General features: G+C 54.8%; 2 protein-coding genes across 3 annotated transcripts; both read right to left on the bottom strand.

Annotated features, from left to right (window-relative positions):
- Positions 1–3: 3 nt before the first annotated feature.
- Positions 4–17,398, bottom strand: LOC108926866 (probable ribonuclease ZC3H12C). 2 transcript variants are annotated; one of them, XM_029258112.1, is made up of 7 exons: positions 17,387–17,398; positions 16,939–17,063; positions 8,534–9,276; positions 6,414–6,553; positions 5,653–5,887; positions 5,462–5,568; positions 4–5,212 (listed from the first exon to the last, which is right to left on the bottom strand). In XM_029258112.1, the coding sequence occupies exons 3-7, from the start codon at positions 9,187–9,189 to the stop codon at positions 3,936–3,938; spliced, it is 2,415 nt and encodes an 804-aa protein (XP_029113945.1). In that variant the 5' UTR covers positions 9,190–9,276; positions 16,939–17,063; positions 17,387–17,398; the 3' UTR covers positions 4–3,935. The 2 variants fall into 2 exon arrangements, with proteins under 2 accessions (XP_029113945.1, XP_018595349.2); XM_018739833.2 differs by lacking the exons at positions 16,939–17,063; positions 17,387–17,398 and adding an exon at positions 13,000–13,074.
- A 1,829-nt stretch (positions 17,399–19,227) lies between these two features.
- LOC108926867 (interleukin-1 receptor-like 1) lies at positions 19,228–25,873 on the bottom strand. Its single transcript, XM_018739834.2, has 9 exons — positions 25,768–25,873; positions 23,760–23,988; positions 22,066–22,310; positions 21,899–21,967; positions 21,257–21,419; positions 21,029–21,171; positions 20,092–20,229; positions 19,711–19,875; positions 19,228–19,601 (listed from the first exon to the last, which is right to left on the bottom strand). Exons 1-9 carry the CDS (start codon positions 25,871–25,873, stop codon positions 19,228–19,230), a joined length of 1,632 nt encoding a protein of 543 aa, XP_018595350.2.
- Positions 25,874–25,909: the final 36 nt, after the last annotated feature.

The following is a 25,909-nucleotide window of genomic DNA, read 5'->3' as shown; positions in this document are numbered from 1 at the left end:
TTTATTTTATTTTTTATTTGGAAGTTCCAAATTTCAATCTCTTATACAAAACACTGGAAGTACATCAAACGCGGTACTATGAAGCAATGGCACTGGTGCTACAGGGGTTTCTGAACGACACCTGGGCTCACGTTTCTAGACTATTCCGCAGAGGCCTCGGCGTGGAGGGTCACACAAAGCCTGTACAGAAGTTTTAAAATGGAAGAGAACTGTACTTGGCGACACTAAACCTGCAGCCGCCTCTTTATCCCACTGCTGTTTTACCGTTGAACCTTTGAGCATTAAACTCCACCCACTAAGGTTGGACTGCTCAGCTCACGAGTCAACTTTACTACTTAGCAATGAAAGTCCTACTTGGCCTCTAAGGCTCCTCTCTCACACACACACACACAGAGCAAGTTTACCCTGCAATGTATCACTGTTTCCTTGGCAAATTAACGTGAAACACATCTACACTACAAAGACCTCACACACCACCAGCTTCTGGGACGGCAATGTCACCTTGAGAACAGGCGACTTGTGTCTTGCTGAGGGGAAAAAATGACTTGCATTTAACCCCCCCTTCCCCTCCAGCAGCTTGAATTCTGTGAGAGCCATGAAATCGCACCTTATTTTTCTAAGCTGTTTATGCCATGCTACATGGTCATAAGTAAATACCTTATTTTACTGCAGTTTTTTGGGGTAACTTGAGAGGTGTAGCTAATAAAGGTTCATAAGGGATTAAAAAGGCCCCCCTGAAAGCAGCAAGGCTGAACGGAGACCCGGTGCATGCCGGTCCGCCTTGGGGTGGGGGTGTGGGGGGGGGTTGACATTTAATACTCCATTATATAATTTGTTTTGGCAGCCGGGGCCCCCAGAGCAATGGCACCGGAACAGGATCGGGACCCACAAGGGTTCGAATGGGCAAAACCTTTGGTCACGGTGGGCACCCAGCATCCCGTCGGCTCTCCTTCGGCTGGTTCTGCACCAAGGCTTTTTACGGCTTTAACAATTAACACCGATGCGGCTGTGTTAGAGCGAGCCGATAATAAATAGGAATTTTTAAAAATATTTCTACACAGGAAAAAATGCTATCCTAGAACAAAAATGAGGGCGCTGCCTACACCCTCGGTACACTTGGACGACACCGCCACAGATTAGCTACTCTACGAGCGATGAGCTGAGCGGTCAGACACTGGAGGACACAAGTGGACGGAGTCGTGACGGGACAGGACAGAAAAGCGGGAAAGGTCCAGCAAAGCCACATTGAACTTCATGTCAAGCAACACGCGAGTTACACACATGCGCCTGAGACAACGGGAAGAACTACGAAAGAAGGGAAGAGGAATAAGAGTTTGCTGAACACGGTTCAGATTACCACCGAGTGTGTCGATAAGCGCAATGCCACGTATGAGCATTTACTGTACGTACGCCCACTTCCCGCTCGGCGCGACACACGGTGCCACGGCGCCGGGAAAGAGGCTCTTCACGGAAATGCCTCCAGCCACATGGGTGGACTGGTGCCATAGGTCGTTACTGCATTCAGGGTGTGGGGGGGGGGTCGAGACTGGGCTTCGGGCATCGCCTTCACAGAACCTACTGTTCCAGAGGGTTCCTCAAATACACTGGCTCCCCAACGTACACGCCGCCGGGAGCGCAACCGTGACGTGTTCGCGTCTCCAAAGTCGCGGTCGGTAAAAGCTCAACGGCACGGTCGTCCCTCGACCTCGCTGTATTTACAGGTTTGGTTCTTTCAAAAATTCAGATATAGCTATAATAAATTAAAAATGCTCAAAATAAATACAGATGCTTAAAATACTTTGCAAGAATTGTATTAACTTCAGCTATCCTCGCATTTAAATTAATCAAAATAAAAAAATCCACAAACTCCTATTTATCCCTCAAACGTGCGCCGTTCCTCGTCTTGTCATTGACGCTCAGGAACAGCAGACAGGAGCTGTAGACACCGTGGAAGTGAGTTGAACTGAGGCGGCCCCACACTCCTGCTGGGCACAGGGGAAACCACGGGTCACGTTTGCTCTGCTATAAACAAATATTTCAGGCAAATCAATGTGACGGATGCAATTAAAAGTAAACGGGAAAAATTCATAAGCTGATTGTTGATCACGAGGAAGAGCCAGTGTATTCCGCTACAGCGCTTCTCACTTCGCTGTCAACGGAGCGATAAGATGGAAACAACTCTCCGCTTTATACTATAATCTACAACTACCGCCGCAGCTACAGTTGAGGGAGCGACGCATCGGGGAGCCCTGAGGATTGTGGGTAAAACCCAAACCTCGACTCGTCTTGGTCGCCGACGCTCAGAAAATGTCACACGATGTCATGCGAATGGTAGTTTCTTTTCCATCCAGATTATTACTTGTTAAAATTGGCATGGTCTTTCCCCACCACACGTGTGTAGGAGGCATCGCGTCGATCGCGGCGCCCCCGTCGAACCCATCCCAACACTCGAACCCACTTGACTGGAAAGAAACGGTCAAGTGTTGTTCGTCGTCAGTGTTGTGACCGCTGTAAACTACTGTACAAACGTATTGCCATATATACTGTGTATAGCTTCCACTATATTTCTATATATTTTTTTTAAAAATCTGCAATAAAGTTAATAAGATACAATTTGTATCAACTGACAGGGTTTTTTACGCCCCGAAGCTTTCGTGCTGGCTGGCGGCGAAGCGAACGGCGTTTCGAGCCAAGGCCGGTGACCGCGGTACAAAGAGCGTCGCCAGGACCTCGATGCTCGGGTCGAACTTGACGGAAGGTCGCGCTGAGGGGACTCGACCCGGTGCACACCGACTGCAGCTGATTGAAGTCGTCACCATAGCAACGTGAAGCCAGCTTGCTAGCGAGTTAACGGCACGGCTGTAGCCGCCCGTTGCACAACTTTGTTTGGCTAAGTCCCCTTGGAGCGTCTTCCTGCCAAGGAGTCGAGGAAAGGCCGACCAAAGCATACGGTTAGGGTTAGGTTTAGCAGCCGGCAGTGAACCCGGGGCAGAAACGTCCCTCACCGATCATTCGCCGCACCGTGACAATCAGCTGCAGTTTCATATTTCGCACGTTATTATCAACCGTTCCACTGCGACAGAAAATGAAAAGACATCAAAAACAAGGCATTAAAAAAACAATAGTGAAAATAAATTAGAATGACATCGCAGCAGAGCCCTCTCTCTCTCACACACACACACACACTTGCATATCCTCAAAAACCAGTCATGTGTTTTCAGTGATGTGATTTTTGGGAATAGAAATGATTTTTTTAAAAAATACTTAAAAGCAACAAAAAGAGAAAGGTAAAGAGGGTAAATGACAGTGGAGAGGAGCTCGAACCCAGCGGGAGGCACAGCACACACGTACCGTGGTGCACATCATAGCCAATATGCAAGGAATTCTGGGTAATTAAAATGAGTGACACTACAACACCAGCACTCACCACGTGCCCCTCGGCACTCGATCAGCATGTTTGGGTTCGAATCAACAGAGTGCGTTTCCCTCCTGGTCCAGACACTGAATTCTGACTTTCGGAGGCAAATAAGAATCAGATTTTGCCAAATTATGTAAATTAGCCAGCCACGCCCTCTTTCTCCTACGGTCATTTTCAGACTTCAAAAAAAAAAAAGTGTGACAAGTACATGAGACCTGTGGCGTTGCGTCCGATTGCCGAGTTTCATCGCCACGCCGCGTCTTAATGAACAGCAGCGGAAAAAGTGCCTTCGGGCCCCGACCTCCACGCCCACCGTCTCCCACTGAACATATGAACCATGAAAAATTATAATACAATACAGAAAAATAAATAGAACCAAGAGCGACTCGAACAAAAACATCTCTCACACACACGCACTTTGAGCTGTGACCAGCAGGCACAGCGCACACACACTCTCGCAGTAAAGACCTCAGTGCTACCGCAACCACGTCACGAGTAGCGCCGATGGGCCGTCGGATCAGAACCCGGTCGACTTCTCGGCCAAGATGGCTGCCGCCAGCTCCTGGGCATCGGTGACGTGAGGGTTCCTGGCCATGACCCGCCTGACCAGCTCGGCCGGGAAGATGTTGCAGAGGTTCGAGAACACTTTCTCGCGCACGTCCTGGTAGCGGCTGAGGGGCGGCGGCTCTGAGAGCGGGCGCCCGGCGTTGGGGGCGTGGCCCCAGGGCTGGCGCCAGGCCCGCTCCCGGTTCTCGGGCACACCCTGGAAGGCAAAGGGCTGGTAGCAGGGCTGCGGGGGAGGAGCGGCCGGCAGGTGCGGGTGGAGCCTCGGCTCTGGGTACGAGTGCCGGAGGCTGCGGTATGAGTCCCAGCTGTCGTAGGACCGCGGCGCGCACTGCTGGTAGAGGCGGGAGTCGGAGGAGCCCTCGGCCTGGGTAGAGAGCGAGGCGCGGGCTGGGGGGGACGCCGCCAGGTGAGGTGGGCTCTGGGGAAGCGGGGCTCGGTCTCCCGGGAAACCGGAACGCGTCGCCACGCCCGAGTGCTGGAAGCGCGAAGGCAAGCAGGGGAGCGAGTCGTCGAGGCCAAAGCTCTGCACCCGAGCCACAGACTCCGGGTAACCGTGGTAGACGTGGGGGTGGGGGTGGGGGTTCGGGTGCGGGTGCGGCCGGAGGTAGGCCGGGTACGGGGGGCGGCGGCTGTGCCGGCACTTGTGGCCATCCTCCGGCGACACGACGCAGCCGTACGAGTCGCAGCTGCTGCCGCCGCTGACGCTGCCCTCGCTGCTGCAGTCCGACGCCTCCGACGCCCCCCGCGGGTCGAGCGGCTCCGCCGACAGGCTCAGCGCCGAGCAGCCGTTGATCACCGAGTAGTAGCTGAGGTCCGGAGAACCGCACCGGGAATATAGCTCCGGGTACGAGAAGGGGGCCGCGCCCACGTGGGCGTGGCCTTTTGCATCCTGGGCATGGCCGCATAGAGAGGAGGCGATGCTGGGCGCCGGGGGCGGTGCGCTGCTCCTGCGCCCCCCCTCCGCTTCGGCCCCGCCCTCCGACCGGTCCTCCAGGTCGCCGCAGGAGTAGGTGCGCAAGGCGGGCTCCGATTGCCTCTTGGGGGCAGGGCGCTTCCCCTCGGGCCGGGGGGGGCAGGGGGCGCTGTGGCTCTTGACGAGCCCCGCCTCTCCCAGGCCCCTGGAGGAGCGAGCGCTGGCCCTCAACTCGTCGGCGACCGAGCGCTGCGGCTGGGGGCCCCTCTCCGGGTGGTGGAACTTGCATTTGTGCCCATAGGTGCATTTCTTTCCTGGGGGAGGGGGGGTTTGCAAATTCGTACCAAAATATTTACATGTTCAAATAGCTGATCCCTTCATGCAGAGCGGCGGCTCGTGCCGATTACTGACACAGCGGGGTCATTTTTACCGTACCGGTTCAGTGTAAATACTTTGGTCAAGGGTACGAGAGCAGGAAGCGGGACTCGAACCTGCAAACTCTAAGTGCAGTTGAGCAGATTTAACCTGGGGCGGGGCTTGCTTCGGGAGGGGGCGGGGCTTACCGTAAGGGCAGGGCTGCTTTCTCTGCTCCGGAAACATGGGCCATTTCCTCAGGAAGTTGTCCAGGCTCGGGCCGTGACGCCCCAGAGGGTCATCGGGGGGCATGAACCTGCGCGAGAAGGACAGGCAGGGGGTCAGGGGGTCGGGACCCGTAACACGGGGGGAACGGGATCCGCGCGGGACGGCGCCTCACTTGTCGTTGACGAAGGAGTACATGAGCAACCGCTCGTCGATGAACTTCTTCCACTCGGGCTTCTCGTTGGCCAGGTCCCTGTAGTTGTCGTTGGAGACGATGATGCCGTCCGACTCGTGCGCCAGTTTGACGATGAAACGGTCGTCGTAGCAAACGACGCGGCGACCCTGAACGCGGCGCGACGGCGTGAACACCAGCACCTTCTCCTTCTCCAGCCGCCGCAGGATCTCCTGGTCTGGGGGGGACAAGGGTCACTCGGGCAGATGGTGGCGTCTTGGTAAGAGCTACTGCCTTTGGACCCAGCGGTCACAGGTTCAAATCCCACATCCAGCTGTAGTGCCCTTGAGCAAAGTACTTACCCTGAACTGTATAAAAGTAACTTGTTTTGGAGAATGAGTGAATGAATGACTGAATGAATGTGACAGCGCCACCTGGGGGCTGAAGGGCTCCACTGCGCCTCCCACTTGTTCAAGGGCACTATAGCTGGAGGTGGGAAATGAGCTTGTGGCTTTTGGGTCCAAAGGCAGCAGTTCTAACCGCTGCGCTACCGACTGGGAACCCTGGACCGCTATCCACTACGCCAGCTGCTGCCCCCCACGACCAGGACAACGCTCACTGCGTGCAGTAACCCTATATCAGCGAGGGGTCAGAGGCGAGGCAGCATTAGTGACACTCGTGTGGTCCAACGTTCCTGGTCCACGTTGGTCACATGATCGCAGTGACCCCGCGGGTTCAGGTGCGGCGCCAAGCGGCGGTCCTACCTGTGATCGGGGCGTCTGGCCGCGACTGCTCCTTCCTCCAGGCCGGAACAAACACGGTCACGTCCTTGTGACCGCGGTCCCGAAACCAATCCACTGCCAGTTGGATGCCACGACATGAGAACACTTCCTTGTTGCCATGGCTACCAAGAAGCGAAAGGAAACATTCACATTGTTTTGTTTGTTTTGGCTTCCTTCTAATCACATTGCATCAGTGTTCTGGGCTTTTCCCTCAACGGGGCGGGGCTTTTTATGTAAATCAGATAGCAATGTGTGTGTGGCACACACACACTCATGCACTGTGGGAGGAAAGCAGAGCACCAAGAGGAAACCTATATAAACAGGAAAACACTGAACACCACACAAGCTGCGCTGGATTCGAACCCACAGCACGTGTGATGTGCCACCGCACCCCCGACGCAGTAAGCGCTCACAGGTACCCACAATGCACCATTTCTCACCCACGGGAGGTGAGGCGTGTCACCGTGGGAATGCGGCCGGCTGGGAGTCAGTGCCAGCCACTGTGGTAAAACGCACCCTATGACTGCATTTTACCCCATTGGTAGAATTAGCTGCTACATCAGGCAGGAAAACCCCCCCCCCCCCCATTATCACAATAACCCTTTATATGTATCTGACCCTTTTCTCCAAAGCGACTTCCATTGTTAGTCCACCTACAACTACACACACACACATCATCTGAAGCCGCTTGCTCGATACGGGGTCGCAGGGAGCCGGAGCCTAACCTGGCATCACAGGGCGCAAAGCTGGAGGGGGAGGGGACACACCCTGGACGGGACGCCAGTCCATCGCAAGGCACTTCAAGTGGGACTCAAACCCCAGACCCACTGGAGAGCAGGACACTGTCCAACCCACTGCACCACCGCACCCCCCCCATCACCTCTAACTATTTACCCATTTATGCAGATGGGTAATTTTACTGGCACAAATAGAGTAAGTACCTTGTTCAAGGGTACGATGATTGGAGGTGGGACTCAAACCAGCAACCTTTGGGTCCAAAGGCAGCAGTGCTAACCCTACACTACCACCTGCCTTTAAGGTGCTGGTTTGGTTCAGTAAAACCCTTGACTGTAGCTGAAGGAACTAAAAAATTATTTGTAGGATCTTTCATATTAATACTCATTTAAAATGACTGAAAATGAAAACACAGCAACTCCCAAACAAAGGAAATTGTTGACGGATTCATCCCGTAAACGCGGTTAACGTTCCTCACGTTGTTACGTATCACTGACACCCAGGGACACCAGACAGGAGCTGTAAACACTGTGGAACTGAGTCGAATTAAGGCGGTACTGTACCACACTGCTGTACTGTACCACACCGACGTACCGTCAAGTGCTCTTTACTGCCACCTATCGGCCTGGAGGGTAAAACAGTCACTTTCCCTGCTCTGCAGAGAGGAATTTCAGAAAAGAAACTGCAGTTTGAAACTGGAAAATGTTCACCTGCTGCAAAGTTCATAACTCGACTGTTCGCAACATGAGGAGCCGTGCAGGTGACAAGAGTTTGCGACGAAGGACGTCAATCCAGACGGTTTTGGGTGGAACGCCAAAACTCCCACAACGTTCATCAGCGGTAGAATGGTGGGAACCATCATGAGATGGGCTCACGATTTGGTCTCCGCAGCTGTTCCGGATGTTCCGTGTCCACCTGGAGGAGTCGACCGGGAGCCGAACCTCAGCGCAGCCGCACCGGTACGAGGCTCGAAGGTGGAACACAAGATGCCCAGCGGTCAAAACGGACAGAGTCAAGAGCACAGGCGGAACGTGAGTTCCCGACCCTTCAAACCTCCGGGTCACATTTCACACACACAGAACAAAGGTGCTTTTCCACCGGCCGGAACTGAACCGCGGTGCTGCACTTTCCCGCAGAAAAAGTGTGTCAGTGAACGCCAGACGCCACCCCCGATACATAACCATCCTCATTTGCATAGCCACGCCCACTCACAACTCCAGTATTACGATATCCGATTATAATCGGAGCCGAAGGTGAACTGGGTATCCCACAATGCCCTTGCGCACTCCGCTCAACTTGGTTCCGGGGCAGGACCGAGGTCAGTGAGGCTTTGGCCAAGTGATGCGGTGGGGGGGGCGGAGACTCACCTCATGGCCACGTTGCTGCCGTCCAGGACGATCGGTCGCAGGTTTTCCGCATCGTCCGCGGGCCCCAGGGGGGAATCTGGCCGCTGGCAGCCGGAACCGCGGCGGTAGACGCCCGACGGCGAGGAGACGGAAGACGAAGACGAGGAGGAGCCGGAGGACGAAGGGGGAAGAGGCGGAGCCGGCGGCCCCGGGGTCTCCGGCTCCGCCCTGCCGCCCAGTTTGACCAGCTCGCCCAGAACGTCGTTGATGAGCGCCTCGGCACCCAGTTTGCTGAGCACCAGTCGCACGAGCTCCTCGCTGTAGCCCAGCTTGAGCGCAAACTCCACCTTGGCGCGGTACTCCTGGGTCGCGTCGCGCCGCTCGGGCTCATCCTCCGCGGGGGTCTCGGACGGTGGGGGCGGGGGCGTGGCCGCCGGACGGGCGCGCTCCGCTTCGCCGTCGGACCCGGCGCTCTCCTCGGACTCTCCCGCGGACAGGTCGCCGCCGCCGCCGCCGCCGCCGCCGCCGCCCTGAGCTCCGGTCTTCTCCACAACAACCGCGGCGAGAGCGCTCGCTCCGGGGGGGCGGTCCATGCTCTCCACATGGAGGTAGTTCAGATCCAGCCCCAGGTCCAGGATGTGACCCACGTCCTCCTCCAGGTGGTCCTTGAGGCCCATGAAGTTCTCGCACACATCCAGGCCCCGGGTGGAGACGTGGTCCCTTCCACCGCGTCTCCGAGCTCACGCACGCCGTGTCTCCTGACCCTGACAGATGGGGGCGACACGGGTTCGAGTCAGTCTAAGTGCCTCAACGTGGTAATTCGCCTGCGGGGAAACGTCACATAACAGAGGAAATGGAAAGGAAGTTCATTCCTCACTACACCACAAATTGTGGTATGAGCGGTATGAGCACTCCCTGACCCCCCGCGTGCGACCCTGCACCCCCGACTTGGGAGGAGGGGCAGAAACAGGCGGACGGTCACGTTCGGTCATTACAAGGCTAAGACACAGAAGCGTCTCGACCACAGGGAGCAGGAGGGGAGTCGACCGCAGCGAATTAACGGCCCCCCCGGCACACGGGGGGACAAACACAAGACCTCCTGGCCAACGGCTTCACTAACGGTCCGGCGACGCAAACAAGCGCCGACGCTCATTAATATCTGGAAGTCCGGCCCCCCCCAATCCGCAGTTACCCTCCAAGCCCCCCGAAGAGCGTCGTCTCATACCGTGGACACAGATGTTGAGCTAACAGGAAGTTAACAGGAAGTCTGAGAATACAGACCGACCCCCCCCCCCCCCCCCCCCCCATATCATTTACATTTATTTATTACACACTTAACGCCAAAGCAACTTACACTCATTTACCCTTATATACAGCAGGGTAATTTTTACTGTATCAGTTCAGGGTAAATGCCTTTCATCAAGTGTACTGGAGCAGTAGGTGGGACTGGAACCCGCATTCCTAGTGGCAGCTCGAACCACTGCGCCACCTGCTGCCCATCAGGACCTTTAAGTAACATTACAGGCAGCGGGGTAAAGAGTGGGGTAAGACCATGTTTGAGTAATAACTGTGGTGATCTGAGGATGGGGGGTCACCACCAGCATTCAACTGCACCGGGGGGGTCTTGGGTAAGTGGTCTCCTAGCAACACGGCCCATGATCACCATGCGGCTGCTGCTCCAGGCAGGTCCCCCCCGAATGCCGAGACGGAACCGGCATAATTAGTCCCCCCCCCCCAAATCTGGGCACCTCCGCAGGGGGGCATTGTTCAGCAGAGGCCTGCAGACAGCAGCCGGTTGGGGAGGGGTGGGGTGGCGGGCAAGCAAACAGCTGAGCGGGGGGCGCAAATACAGCGGGGGCGGCAGGGAGGCGAGGAACAGGTATCCCTCGGCAAGAGGCGAGACAGGACCCCAGCGGAGGGCACAACAGTCAAAGCACTGGATGCGTGACCAGGGCGGCGCACGGGTTCGAGCCACGAGGGGAGGGGTCACATCGCCGGGCCAAGGCACCCAGGGGCCAAACGTGAATTTCGGCGAAGAGCTGGAGCAGAATAAAAACAACAAGAGACACCCACGAGACGAGACAGCAACGTCCCCCGCCGCACGGTCACGTCTCCGGCAGGACGGCAAAGGTTTTGTCAACTTTCAGCTCGTCGCTGGGGTTTGAACGCAACCGGTTCTCTGGCCACTCGGGTACGGATAGAAGTTACACCCGTGTTATTACACCGGTAACTTAAGGCACTCGGTTTGTACTCCTGTCAGTCAAACTGCTGTTGCGAGTGCAAGGACAACAAATGTCAGTTGTCAAATTACTGAAATAACAAAACCTTTTTTTTCCATCATAATGAAAACTGCAACATACCTAATAATATTAGCAACAATTAATGTTGTATTTTCATTAATTCATTCATCCATTATCAATAATCGCTTGTGTTCCTCACTCTGAAAAGCAAGTGGACACTGGGCTGTTTACATGAATTAAACAATGAATAAGAGTCAAAGGTTATTTCTACAAAGATGTAAAGGACCAAGGTTCGAATTCCAGCTCCTGATCAAGTTTCCTTGATACTTACACTGAAATTACACAATTAATAAAATTCCACTAAATTAAAAGAAAATTTTACTCAGCTATATAAATGGGTAAATCAGATAAAGATCTTAACACTGTCAGCCCCTCTAAAGAAAATGAAAAAACTAACAACAATAATAATAATAATAATAGTACTGAACCTGTTATTTCAGCTGTGATGCTATATTTAGCACAATCAAAGCTGTGATTGGCTGAAACTGTCCATGTGACAGGAAGTAAACACTGCGTTTTACAGAGCGTGCAAGTAAAATGACAGCAGAACTGGCTAAAATTGCTGTTGTCCTGAATAAAAATGCTGTTATAAGAGGAAGGTTTATTTTCCCACAGTCCGTTCCGGCGCTTTAAGGGACCTAGTTGTTTGGGGGCGGAGTCTAGAGTCTGTGGGCGGAGCCTAACCCTAACCCTCCCATCAGTGCAACAGAAGCACCTGGACATGGAAGACCCCCCCAAAAGTGCACACACTCAGCTGTAACACACAACTGGTGGAGTACAGATTGGGAGTAGAGGGGTCTGCCGTTGGACCCTTGAGAAGGTGAGCCAGTGTCCAAATCAGCTTACAGCTCCTTACGCTGATTTACCTGTCTTTACGACTGGGTAATTATTACCGTATCAGTTCAGGGCAAGAGCCTGGATTAATGGTACTACAGTAGGAGGCGGGATTCGAACCTACAACATCCAGCGCCAACCACTACGCCGGAGTAAGTTATGAAAAGAAAGAACACGGCACGGGCTGCATCTGGACCCACGCGTCGCGTCCGCTTCCCATTCTTTGCGGCGGTCCCATGTGCAGCTCTCTGCTAGCGCTGACCGTCACGAACGGCACTGCGGTCAGGACCACACACCCGCCCGGCAGGAGACCTTCTCAAACAGCCAGGTCCCCAGAGGTCGAGTCCCGTGAGATGCGCAGGTCGCGGGGTCCGTCCCCGAGGGCGGAGCTCCTCTATTCAGCCGGGCAGGTGCTCGCGGACGGGGACACGGCGACACCGGAGACAGCTGGGGGAGGATCGCGTCCCCGGGGGCCGGGGGTCCCGTCTGCGCGGCGGCTCCCGAACAAAGGGGCCGACGTCGGTGCCGAGGGGGTCGCCTGCTGCCGCCGTGCGTGACAGATGTCCACCGGAGCCCCCCCGGGGACCAGCAACCGGTGTCCCCCCCACCGCAACGGCTCATGTGATACAAAGAGGCAACCTCAGTTGAACCCCGTGGCTCCGCCCCCGGCGCGCGCCCACACCTCTCCGCACAATTGAACCTTTTATCTCCGTTTTGGCCTTTGTCCCCCCCCCCCCCACAGGGGGGTCGCGAGGACATTCTCCTTCACGCGCAGCAGCTCCCCCGGTCAGGAGCCGAGACCCCGCGCCCTCGTCCCGGTGCCCCGGCGGCAGAGCTCCGCTCGAACCCGGGACCTCTGCTCTTCAAAGTGACAAGCAGGTGCAGCAGAACCGTGGTGAAATGCGGTGAATTCCTGTGGTGGGGCCTGACCCAGTTTGAGGGAGGTCTTACACCGGAACCGGGAAGGGAACGGCCCCCCCCACCGGACCTCACACCGGGACGTCTGCCGGACGGCAGGCTGAACGGACACAACGAAGGACCCCCGGGTCCCACGGCAAACTACAAACAGCAACACAAGTGAACCGATACACACACACACACACACACACACACTCCTGCTGAGGACAGACACACTCCTGCCGAGTGGCGCCGGGTGGTCGCCGGATCAGGAGCCACACTGAGCTCCATCAGGTGGGAACGTCTCAAAGCACCACCGGCCTCACAGTTGGTGGACCCTGCAGTTCGAGGCCCACCAGACAGCAGCTGCTGGACAGGAGACACACACACACACGGAGTCACGAAAGAGACAAACAGAAGACAGGGAGGAGGGTGTCTGTCCCCCAGCTCACTCACCACACGCTCCTGGAGGAAATCACAGCGGCTCACACACCCCTCATGCCGGCCGGCAACGCGGGCGACCCCCCCCCCTCCCCCCTGCAAAGGCTTCTTCTCCTGGGGCTGCTGGGAAAACTGGCAGAGAAGGTGGAAGGCGAGACGTGCCGAAGTCCAGTGTCCAGCAGGGGTGTGCGTCCGCGGCGCTCCTTGGCAGCGTGCGAGTGCGTGTGCGCGTGTGTATGTGCGCGTGTGTATGTGCGCGTTTCCCCCCGCGGCGGTAATCCGGCACTGCCGCTTCGGCCGCGCGGCACCGTCTGAAGAGCGTCCCTCTCCCGGCGCACCTCTACAATGGGCGGCTCAACAGATGGGCCCCAGCTGGCCACGCCCCCCTCGCCAAGGCCCGCCCCCCGCGTGCCGGCGACTGCCCGGGAACCAATGGGAAAGCAGGATTTCACAATAAGGTGGAGGGGCAGATGCAGGCAGGCAGCACGTGTGCATGAACATAGAAAATACTGAGTCTTGCGTGCGTGCGCGCACACACACACACACACACACACACACAATAATGAACATAGACACGTTTGCTATTACTCTCACACACAAACACATGCTCAGATAAAGCAGCAGTTAATCCCTCTCAGGCTCTCTCTCTCACACACACACACACACACACACTCCAGGGCTTAAGGGATGTTAAGGCAGGCGAGTTGAGGGCCCCCACCAGGCCCCCGACCCCACGGGGGGCTCCGCCTGACAATGGCGCCACACAAAGGGAGCCAGCAGGCAGCTGCTGTGTGACGGCTGCGGTGCTCAGAGGCCCCCGGCCGGGTGGGGGGGGGAACACCTGGCTGCTGAGGCCCCCAGTCTCCCCCCACCCTTTAGTCCCTGGGGGGCGCAGGGCGGAAACAATGGGCTGAATTATGTCCAAAGTATTGCCTGTTCTTAAAAAGAGTGTTTGGAGAAGAGCGCGCGCGCGGGCGCGTGTGTGTGTGTGTGTGTGTGTGAGGGAGGGAGGGCTCACGTCCACTCAGCGGTCCGACATCTTCATTGTCCAGACACACGTCCAGAGGGCGGTCGCTCTCTCAAAGGAGAAGCCGAGTCCCGGAGGGGCCGAGAGCTCGAGGAGCCGCTCATCTGCACAGTTCACACACACAGACACACACACACACACACACACACACACACACTGGTAGCAGTTCTGGTGCATCAATCGTCACGCCAAGATGACATTTCTTCATAGCCTGATTTGCACAACCGAGTTCTTTTCATAATATTCCCTGGCATCTCGGAAAATGATGACGCAAGATTACCACGGTAAATTAAGTAAACCACTGTGAAGAGACACGTCAGATGAGAGGCTCCAAATTTGAACAAAAATGAAAAGAGTGAAAAATGGAGGCACGCAAACGCGCAGCTCAGCTACGGCACTAAGGCTACGACACGTGGCGCATGAAGGGATGGGACCACGGTGGAACCACGTGGTTGTTGGTTCTAAGCAGCAAACGTTTCCTCCGAGGCCATCGCCACGTGTTTTCACCAGGGTTCGAGTTCCGGTGACTCCCGGTCGGCCGTTTCACCAGCAGCAGGAGGTCGAATGATAAAAAGCTGAACGCTGCTGGTTCGGGACTCGCAGGCGACCGAGGGACGTCCACCCTGGCGGGACCCCGAGGACAGCCCGAGAGCCGGAGACGACCGTGTCGGACAGGTCAGCGGAACAAAGAGCGCTTGTCCCTGGAGGACAATGGCCACTAGACCTGGAGGGGGCGCCAGAGAGCAGAAACGGGGAACGGAGACCGTGAGGACAACAGGAGGACACAATGAGGACACAATGAGGGTCCTGGCCACTGAGATGACTGACCCTCATTCACTGATCTTACTACTGACATGTCCCGTGCTGCACTGATAACTGATGGATTTGGTCACTTTTTCAATTTTAATAATTTAATTTGATTAAAATGTCAGAGACAACAAGAGCGACACTCTGAGTAAAATAATAACTTTACTTTTCTGACTCACTTCTCTCCAACATACAGCTATTTACCATTAATACCATATGCAGGGTAATTTTACTGGAGCAACACAGGGGAAGGACCTTTCTCAAGGTTACTACAGCTGGAGGTGGGATTCAAACCCGTGACCTTTAGGCACAAAGGAGCAGCTGTAAGCACCACACTGTCACCACTTTATGTGTTTGTGCAAGAAAATCTCAAATAAATTAATTTGCAAATGATAATTACACCTGAATTCCACAGTCGGCAATAAAACACACAGTAACACTGCAGTATTATTAGATAGATAGATAGATAGATGGTCAATCTGCCCCCCCACCCCAAACCCCACAGCCACATTGGGGGCAGCAGGATGGGTTCAGGAGCAGCTCCCTAATGGGACCGAACCAGCTGTTATACCAAATGCCGACACCCCCCTCCCCTGTCTGCCTGTCCAGCAAACACACACTCGCACTCTTGCCGGACCCTTTCGAGAGGCCATGGTCATTCACAGATGACCGGGTGTCCAAATCCACTGGGACAAGTGCGGTCGGTGACACGCGCACGCACACACATTCTCTCTGTCAAAGAACACACGCCGCTAAGTTCTTCATGTTCACGGAAAGAAACACAACGAGATCCTCCAGTGAGAGAGACAGGAAGGACTCCGTCTCTGTCCCCCGCCCGACCCTCAAAGAAGACCTGCACTTGTTACGCACACACTTGTATATTTAGAGGTGAAAACTTTGATTTGTCCCGCCTGCGTGATGAGCCTGAACGCACGGCGTCTCACGCGCACTCCTCCGCGCTCCAGCCCGGCCAAAGGGTCACGGGAGGTCATCGGGTCGACTCTCACCGAAGCGATTCGGGTTCAGCTCCAACCCTGCGGTCAAACGGCGGTAATAACGGTCACTCGACGGCCAGCAACCGAACACGTCACGCGTGTCGAGCGCCGAAACGCGTGACAGAGGAGGATCGCGGGACAGGAATCCGCGCTCGGAGGAAACGTCGGAAACGGCCGACCTTCAAAGCGAGAACCGCGGTCGGACCGAGAGCCACGATCGGAGCCCTGGCAGATGTGCGCGAGCATGAAAGCACGTGGCACCAGAAGGGGGAGCACTTCTACACACAGCTTCGCATGTCCTCACCATCTGTGCACACCTGTTGGAAAAGGCAGCAGCTGGTACCGCGGTAATTTATACAATGACATGTAAAAGAACAACACGTAGAAACATTCACACACGCAGCTCATGTGTGTGTGTGTGTGTGTCTGTGTGTGAGGGGATGGAGCCCTACAGTGTCACCTCCCCATATCTGAGATCAAACTTGTATCTCTGCATGAATCTTCTTCAGAACTTTTCATACATGGAACTACAAACCTGTCAAATTCTCTTAGAGATCCACACATGTCTCACACACACACACACACACACACACAAGCTGCACAGTCCAAGCCCACAGTGTCAGTGTCTCTGTCCACTGGAGGACAATGAGGTCACTGTGATGGACACATCCAGTCATAATTAACTATTACTAATGAACAGCAGGGCAGTGGGGCAGCAGGGTGGGGTGGGGGCAGGACAATGTGTCTTAGCCCCGTGGGTGGGGCACGGTCCAGACAAAAGCGTTTGCCCAATCCGGTAATTGCCATCTGCTCTCCCCGCCCCCCCAACCCTGACACACCCCCGCAGCCTGCCACGCGCTCACCCCCTAATTACCCCTCACAAAGCTGCCCTTGTTATTCAAATGGATCCACAGCGGACCTCCGGACAGGTGCGGCGGCTCCGCGGCCCTCGAGCTCCGCCCCCCTCCCCCCGGGCGTCGCTGTTTTGCCCGGTGTTTTTACAGTGTTTGTACTCTGTTGCAGAAGGACAGTAAAATGTCCACGATGCGGACGTCCTTCCCTCCTCCGCTTCGTGTCACGCACTTTGCGGCATCTCGGCGGCGCAGCTGTCAAACGGTCACTCACATCGAGCGGAGCGATGGCGCCCCCCGGGGGCTCGGGGGTCTCAGGACACCGGACACTGGACACTTCTCCTATCGGTCACTTCTCCGCTGGACCTCAGGGGTCTTGACCGCTCACAGCAGGGAGCTCTGTGGAGAACAGTGTGACACAGAGTGTGACGGCGACACACACACACACACACACACACACACACACAGTGTGTCCAGCGCTCTTTCTTCCTGCGTGTGTGTCACTCTGTCCTTCCTGAGCTCTTCCTTTCGCGCTGCCACACAGCACACACACACACACGAAGCGTCCGCACACTTAACGCACATCAGCCGCTGTACACCGGACACACACACGTGTGTGCGGTGTCGCAGCGCCGCGCTCATTTCCTACACACAACCCGACCGTAACTGCGCACGAGCGTCAGCGTCAGCGTGTGTGTGTGTGTGTGTGTGTGTGAGTTTACCGGCGGCAGCGCCACGCGCACAAAGCAAGGCAGGGCAGGGCAGGGCAGGGTCTGTCTCTCCCTCGTGCAGCTCCTCGCGCATCGCGCCGGAGCCCCGCTTCCAGTAAACAACCCCCGCCCCCCTCTCGCCGGATGACGACGACGACGACGACGATGATGATGATGATGACGATGACGACATGAATCCGGAGAGCGACTGACCGTGTTTGTTTCACGCGCAGCCCCAGGAGCCGCCCATCTCCTCCACCGGCTTCTTTCCTTCCGCGCTCGAGGTCCGGCCGCCTCAGTCCCCGCAGCCCGAGCGAGCCGCCGGGCACGCGCTCCCGCTGAGCGCCACCACGCCCCCTGGCGGCCGGAGCAGAGGGAGCTCGTTTCCCAGCGCGTGTCCGGCACGGGTCTCGGTACCCCTCCCCCCCTCGTGGAGCCAAGAGGCCAAAAAAGCCCAAAAAGACGCACTTCCGTTTTCATACAAGACACGCGCTGTGACGGTGGGAAAAGGACAGAAAACATCATGTTTTATTTTCACACACAGACAGATCGGGGAGGGAGGGTGGACATTAAAAACGGAAAGAATAACTTCTTACTAAGTTAATTACGACGAGACAAATGCGAACAGTTAAGGAGGAACCGAACGGACCGCAGCCGCAGCTCGTGCTCTGTGTGTGTGTGAGACACAGCGCGCGCCCGTCACGCGACACACGCCGGGGCGGCAGATCGTCCCTTTTCCCACAGAACTGCTTCTCTATCTTTTAAAAAGCGGGCGTCTCACACACTTCCGGTAACCGCTTGTGCTGCTCAGGGTCCCGGAGGTCCGGAGCCTATCCGGGAATCTCTCTCACACACACACACTGACACAGCGGCAGTTTAAGCCGTTTAGGAACATTACAGAATTTAAATGATTTTTTCCCGACATTACACTTTATCTTCGTAACGACTCTCACTCTTCTCCTCGTTATAAAATTATGACATAAACCCCCCTGCAGGATCTTCGCACCGGAAGCACACTCCACCCACGTGCAGCTTTATTACACACACACACACACACAGTTTCAGAACCGCTTGTCCCATACGGGGTCACGGAGCCTACCCGGCAACACAGGGCGTAAGGCCAGAAGGGGAGGGGACACACCCAGGACGGGACGCCAGTCCGTCACAAGGCACCCCAAGCGGGACTCGAACCCCAGACTCACTGGAGAGCAGGACTGCGGTCCAACCCACTGCGCCACCGCACTCCCCCCAGCTTTATTACGTTTTCATTCAATTATTCATCTGATGCTTACAGTGTGCCTTGCGGTGATTTACTTATTTGTACAGCAAGGTAATTTTTACCATGTCACTTCAGGGTCAAGGGCACTTCCGCAGCTGGGAACTCCAACCGCTGCAGCCCCTGGTGGCCCCAGTGCAACCTGACAGACATCCTTACCGTCACCACGGGCGTCACAGGCTACCCTTCCTACAAAGCATGACAGCGAAAGCACGGTAAACCAAATCACTACAGTAATTAGTGAAAGACATCGAGCTAAAGTGCTCGCACTTTTATTTCACCGTCACGTAGAAAGTTGCAACAGCTGGAGAACGTGGATGAGATTCTCTGTGGATCACCGATGGTCCCCGGGATTTCGGGAGCCGAACCCAGTGGACCGCGGTCGCTAGGCAGCAGCAAAGGGCTAACGCAACACCGTGTTTTCTAAGCACTGCAGTAAGTATGAAAGTGGCGCTGACCACACCAATCCAGATTTATTCCGGAGTCTAGGCATTCGGTGTGGATCAAGGACCGGAATTCAGGGAACCGCAGAATTCTATATATTTAAAAAAAAATAATAATAATACACCGGCTGTAGCTAAATATCAGTTTGGCTCAGAAGGCTCCTTATGCTCTCAGGATGTGAGGACATGGCACCGGGGGGCATCAGATACCGCACATGCTTCCAGAACCTTCTAGAACCGCATCCTTGCTCCTTCCACAGGAGCGGGGCGCTCTTCCGGACCAGGTGCTGCAGCTCCCTGGGTAGGCGGTCCAGTTGGCCCGTTCTCTCCATGGTGATTAGGATGACTTTCAGGTCGTCGTGCACCAGGGCCTGGTGCAGAGCCAGCCCAGTGGGGGCGCCGTACGCCTCGGAGATTGAGCCACCACATTCACCCTTTGCACCCGGGGTCAGGATGATCATGAGCCGCCTGCTCAGCCGGACGCGGGTCCACACCAGCTCCATGTGATCTGGTGGATCGGAACAGGCCGTTCGGGGACGGCGGCGGGGGGACGATGGGTGAGGAACTCAACGTTGGATGAGAACAGCAGCGGGATCATCTGCCCAGCGGGTACTGACCTTCTCCCGGTAGGTCGTCCCTTCCCAGGATGAAGAGCCTGTAGCCGCACTTCTGCTCGAGTTCACGTGGTAAAACCTTGGCCACAAAGTGGCAGATCTTCTCGGCCTCTGCTTTCTCGGTGTTGTGCGTCTGGTAGACGACGAAAGCGTCGTACGCCTTCCCATCTGGAAATTCAAAGACATTGAATGGCCTCAATGTGTGCGGAGCTCCGCACTCCCGCTGACACACGGAACAGTAGTAAAAGCAGTAAACGGAAGAGATTTCTCAGAACGTAGGAGAAGTATCTGACCTTCTGCACAAACCGAAACAGAACTTATCTGGAAATACTCCAGTCAAGTGCTCAGTGCTCAGCGGGCTCCTGGATTCCACTTACTGCTCACCTTCTTGACTGTGGCACGTCTTTAAAACGTCACGCGCAAAGAGAACCAGGTCAATCATGAAGACCTTCGAGGTGACGAGAGCGAGGATGAAGAAGCCCAGAAGAGTGAGGTTTATCACAACGTGCGTGGACATCATTTCTGTTGGACACGGGATGAAAAACGCTCGCGTGAACCCAGCAGGAAACCGACGTGACCAATGATCAGCCTAAATACATTGTGTTTCAGAAATATCTGAGTTAGAATTTTTTCCAATACATAGACATTTTTCAGTTTATTTTTTCTTTTTAATGGTGTTATCTTCACAGATGTATCTCCTAAAATCCCTGTAAAAGACCAGTGTGACCCATGTTTACCCTCCGAGCCAGTAGATGGCAGTAATGAGCACTGAACCGCCACCAGCCCACCAAGCTGTGCTGCACAACTGGGATGGAATAAGTTTGTGGAAACAACATCTGTTTAAATTAGTCTGAATTTTCGGTTCAGCCGGTGCCCGCTGTGTGGCGGGTCTGGGGTTCGAGTCCTGCTTGGGGTGCCTTGTGATGGACTGGCGTCCCGTCCAGGGTGTGTCCCCTCCCCCTTTGGACTTGCGCCCTGCGTTAAGGGGTAAGGGTCCGGTTCGCCGCGACCCCGCTCGGGAAAAGCGGCTCTCCACAATGGATGGGTGGATATCACAGTTCCGTTTTTATAAAACCAAACCGTAAATTAACCGAGGGGCGCCTGTACCATTAAACTTTTATTGCCTGGGAACAAACAGACCTCCAGTCCCAGGTGTGTGTTTCTACGTTAAGGAGCAAGAGCAACAAAGCCGTTGCATGCGGAACGCACCTGAAACACACTAGTGCTGGCCATGGTGCGTAACTGCCATCCTTGGGTTCCAGGGTGAATGTGAGTGCGTGTGTGTGTGTGTGTGTGTGTGTGTGTGTGTCTGTCCACTCACCTGGGTTCTTCAAGGACACAAACACACAGTCCCATTTGTTGCTGTTCATGGCTACACACTTGAACTCCGTGTGGAAGTGCTTCTCTGACACCTTGCAGATGGTTAGCGTGGCCTTGTAGACGACCTGGTTGCGCTCCGTGTTTCTGTGGTAAAACACGACAGAAATGTACCGCACTGCCTGGTAGGACGATCCGTGCACCGGGTGGGGATTTTCCACGGCCGCCGTACCTGGCGTTCTCCTCCACGTAGCCGCTGTGGCCGCAGTCAGCGGAGCCGTTGGCCTCCTCGATGAGGTCCTGCACTTGGCTCCCGTTCACCAGCCACGAGACCACGCACAAGTCCTGCACGTTGAAGCCGAAGAACACCGAGCACGCGAGCTTCACCTGCGAACCTGGAATGCGGAAGAAGAATCCGTCATGGCCGCGGATGAAGAAACGGCATCCCGCTACCTTACGAAAGGTACGCGGCTCTGAAAACCCTTCGCAAGGTGGATTCTCATCGTTCGAAGACCTAACTACTCTTCATTTCAGTGGTACAAGTTTGTATTCCGGAGCCCCAGAATTCACACCGGTTTATGCCAAGAGGTCATCGCATCCCATCAAAATTACTCCAACGATTAACCCTAAGGTAGCCCTGGTCTCGTGTCGCTCGGTAAAATCCAAATTGGCTCTTTGCAAACCCTTGAACCCTTTCACAACTTCGAGTTTTCGCAAACCGAATTCTCCTGTCCTGGAGGGTGACGGTGCTGCGAACCCGAACCAGGAATGGACTGCTCGCCGGTCTTTACGACACGCTGCTCGAGCAACACCAGGTAAAGCGTGGTAACGTGGTGGCCTGCTGGCTGCTTGCGAGGACCTAACCGCTGGGCACCTGGTGGCGCGGTCTCAGAAGTGTGGTTGAGTGGAGCGCGAATCACTGGTCTATAGGTGGCGGAGGGATCTGGAGGAGACAAAGAATTGAATAGTTTTATCATCGCTGGTCACTCCGGATGGACACGTGTGCTCAGAGACACGATGGCGGCGCTCTCAACCGCTCACCTTTCACTATTAACTTCCTGGATGCCGATGAGTTGAAGATACGCCCCGCGTGCTCCCATGTACACCTGCAGGTGTAGATGCCTTCGTCCCGCTTGGACGCATTGAGAATCAGCACGGTTTCCGCCGACTCGTTCGGAATGTGTCCGAAATCCTGAGTCGGGAGACCAGAGGGACGCACAGAGGTGCGGGCAGTGAGGAGCAGCAGAAGACCGTGAGGAATGCAACTCCAACGCAGCAGAGAGGAGCTGAAGTTCGGTGGAGTTCAAGTAGAGCACAGGTCCACATCACAGCTGTAGAACATCTGCGCAAACCTTTACTCTTACATGTGTTCGTTTATCTGACGCTTTTCGCTGGACTCACTTACAGCGGTAAAGCACTTACACCGATTTACCCACTTGCACGGGCAGGTAATGTGAGCTGGTGGGCGATTCGGCCCCGGGCGGGAGCGGGAAGCTGGAAGATCGACGGCTCCCGAGGACCTGCCCCTCGCCCTCTGAAAAATGACAGCCAGCTGCACCTATTCAAGGACAATGAGTGGGGGCTCTAAAGGCAGCTGGTCCGAACACTTGGGGAGTGGTGTTCGGGTGGTATTTTGGGAGCTGTTGGGTGAAGGATGGGCTCAATCGTAGCTCTAGAGAAGATGAAATTTTGTTTGGGTTTGGTTTTGTTGCTGCCTTTGGCCAGAAGAACCTGTTTCGGTTCTTCTGCTTTAAAATAAACCCTCTTTTTGCTTTAAGTCCTGTTGTCCTGTGCCTTGTCCGAACCACGGTAAATTGTACCGTGTCAGCTGCTGCTCCTTCACAGTAACATACAATGCTCTTCACCACCATGACATGACACAATGTAGTTCTTAGGAAACGATGACCAGGATTAGGGTCTCGGGCAGACTTGTAGCCTGCTAACGGTGCGGCGGTGAGCTACAGGGCTGGAAAGCAGGTGAAAATGAGCAAAACACCCCTTTTCCGCAACACCTGGGCCTCCTGAGGAAGGCAGCGGGCCGCAGCTCTGCAGACACACACCTTGTACCAGGTGAGATTTCCTCCCGCATCCGTACAGAACTCAAACATGTAGCCAGGGCATCGGACCCTGGGGTTCAGCGCCTCCTCTTCGATCCGCGCGTACAACACCGAGGGACTGAACGGTTCCGCTTTGCAGACCCGAACCTTAAACTCCACGGCTTCACATTTCCGGGACGTTCGCCTCAAAGAACAGAACAAAGACTCGGGTTAAACTTGCGATCGATGTTCCTTCATTCCTTTGCTAAAATACAGCAGTGTGTGACGGACGGCAGAAATGTCGCTATGAGGGCTTGAAGCTGCTGATGGTGATGTTTTCCAACTTCTTCCTGCGAGATGTACAAGTTACGAAAGCTCACGAGAGTGTACTGCCGGTCCACCGGCCGAGGGGAAGGTACCCGTTGGGTCTCGCCGCGCACGCACGCGCGAGGAAGTAGTACGACGACCCACGGGGCCTTGCAGAGGGCCCTCATGAGGAGGAGCCCGCGGGCATCGTCTGATGGAAAAGTTGGGCTTGGATTCTCAGCGTGGCTGGGAACCCTTGGGTGTGTGACCACGACATTGTTTTGTGCTGTGTCCTATAAAATTATGCATCGACAGCCCAAACCGCATTGCAGTTTGCTGAAAGATCACAATCTCACACCAAGCGTCGCTAAGAGACGTGTCAGGCTGTGTCACCGATAAACCCCGGAGTCGCTGAAGACGAGGGGCAGGAAGTAGAGCTGTCCTCCGTGGTGATGCACGCGCTCATCCTCGGACGTCCCGATCTCCTGGCTTTCGCCTTTGAGCCACACGTACTCCGCGGGACTCTCCTCGCCGTCCCCGTAGTTGTCGGGCAGCAGAGGAACACGGAGAGCCTCTCCCTCGGTCACGAACAAAGGGTCCTCCTCGCGATGTCCGCATGGAGCTGCGGGCGGGAGAGCGTGGCGACCTGAGCCCGGAAGGTCCGAGGTTGACCGAAGGAAATGCCAAGAAACCCAGGGGAACGTGGCCCCCCCCAGCGTAGCCCCAAAGCATCGGTCAGAAACACGCCACATTAAACTTTACCTTCGGTTTCGAACGATGCAAAAACACCGAAGGTCCAAGTGCAGAGAATGACAGAGAGTAGAGTCTTCATTCCCTACCGGAGAGAGGAGTCAGAATGAGTCAGTGTTACATATTCAGTAAATGTCGACACTTTGGGGGCAATTTGACATTTTGCTGTGGGAGATACACTGTAACAAGGCCCCAGAATATTGGTAATCAGCTATATCATGTAGAAAGCATATTCTTGCGAAATTATTCACTACATGGACTATTGTCCTTACAAAAAAGAAACTACCCAGCTAAGTAGGTGATGTTCCAGAAGTAAAATCACTGATAATTTCTTCTTTTTTTTTAATTAAGAGCTGAGATCAATTGTATACATTGATTGGTACTGCAGAAAAAGCAGCAAAATTATAGCAATTATTATTATAATAATTAAAAGAGATGAAATGAAATGCTGCATTTCACTGTGAGAAAGGAGAGCAGTCAATGAGTGCATCCTGGTACCCTGCAGCTGCCAGAATCCCACAATATTACTGCGGTATTTACGTGTCCCTCTTTCCCCCGGTTCGGCTCTCGTGCCGTGAAATCGGTACGTGCATTTTATACAAAAATTCAGGCACATTAAAATTAATTGCCAAAACGAAAATCGAAGAGAGACTTACAGCGCTGCTCAGAGGAAGCTGAACTCTCCTTTGATGTGAAGTGTTATTTCCTGCAAGATCACGATCTAATCGATTCGCAGTATTGGGAACGTGATGCCTCTGGTACCTTACAAAAAACTGTCCTAAAAACCGCCGAAAATAATCCAGCACGAGGGTTTCTGCCGGGGGGCGGGGCGTGCTGAGAGCGAAGGGACTGCCCAGGTCTCACTTCCACCGTGGAGTTCAACCATCATCGCAGTAGGAGGCCAACAGCAGGAGATCCATCATGGACCGAGTCTCATTGGTCTCCAGAACATCTCTGAAATCTCATTCCTTCCCATGACTGTAGCCTTGGCTTGTTCACACCATCAACACGTTACAGTATATTGTTCATTTATATTTCATTACGGGGCGGCAGGTAGCGTCGTAGATAGAATAGAGCTGCTTAGGCGCCAAAGGATCCGGGTTCAATTTAGGTCCGGTTGGATTCTCTAAGAGTGGGGCAGCCGCTGACGTGGCAATTTGAGCTGCGGTACCCTTGAGCAAGGTACTGACCCTAAATGTCTCCAGTAAAATTGCCCAGCTGGATAAATGAGTAAATAATTTTAAGTAGCTTAATATTAAAAGTTATTTTGGAGCAGGGGGGCGTGGTGGCGCAGTGGGTTGGACCGGGTCCTGCTCTCTAGTGGGTCTGGGGTTCGAGTCCCGCTTGGGGTGCCTTGCGATGGACTGGTGTCCAATCCTGGGTGTATCCCCTTATGCCCTGAGTTGCCAGGTTAGGCTTCTGGTTCCCCGTGACCCTGTATGGGACATGCGGTTCAGAAAGTGTGTGTGTGTGTGTGTGTGTGTGCGCGCGCACGCGCGCTTTGGAGCAAAGTGTCAAATGAACGCAAAAGGGTAAATTGCTGTAAATTCTACTGGAGACGAGCATCAGCGAAATGAATAAATGCAAACATTGATACTTGGACTGGAATTCGTTGCAGCCACTTTCGTATTTCGTCATACGTTTGACGTACTTCTCTTCGTGTGCAGTCCTGTTGTGACGCCGAACATTCCCATGGTGCGAGAGGACAGAAACATCAGTTCTGGTCTCATGCGGCTGCTGCACCCGATGCTTTCCATGTTTTTGCGGAAACAACGTGTACCTGTTTACCTGTT

The sequence above is a fragment of the Scleropages formosus genome, chromosome 14 (assembly GCF_900964775.1).
Source record: "Scleropages formosus chromosome 14, fSclFor1.1, whole genome shotgun sequence".
In the NCBI taxonomy this organism is placed as follows: domain Eukaryota; kingdom Metazoa; phylum Chordata; class Actinopteri; order Osteoglossiformes; family Osteoglossidae; genus Scleropages; species Scleropages formosus.
The sequence above is the reverse complement of the archived record's forward strand: the minus strand, read 5'-3'. Positions and strand labels throughout refer to the sequence as shown.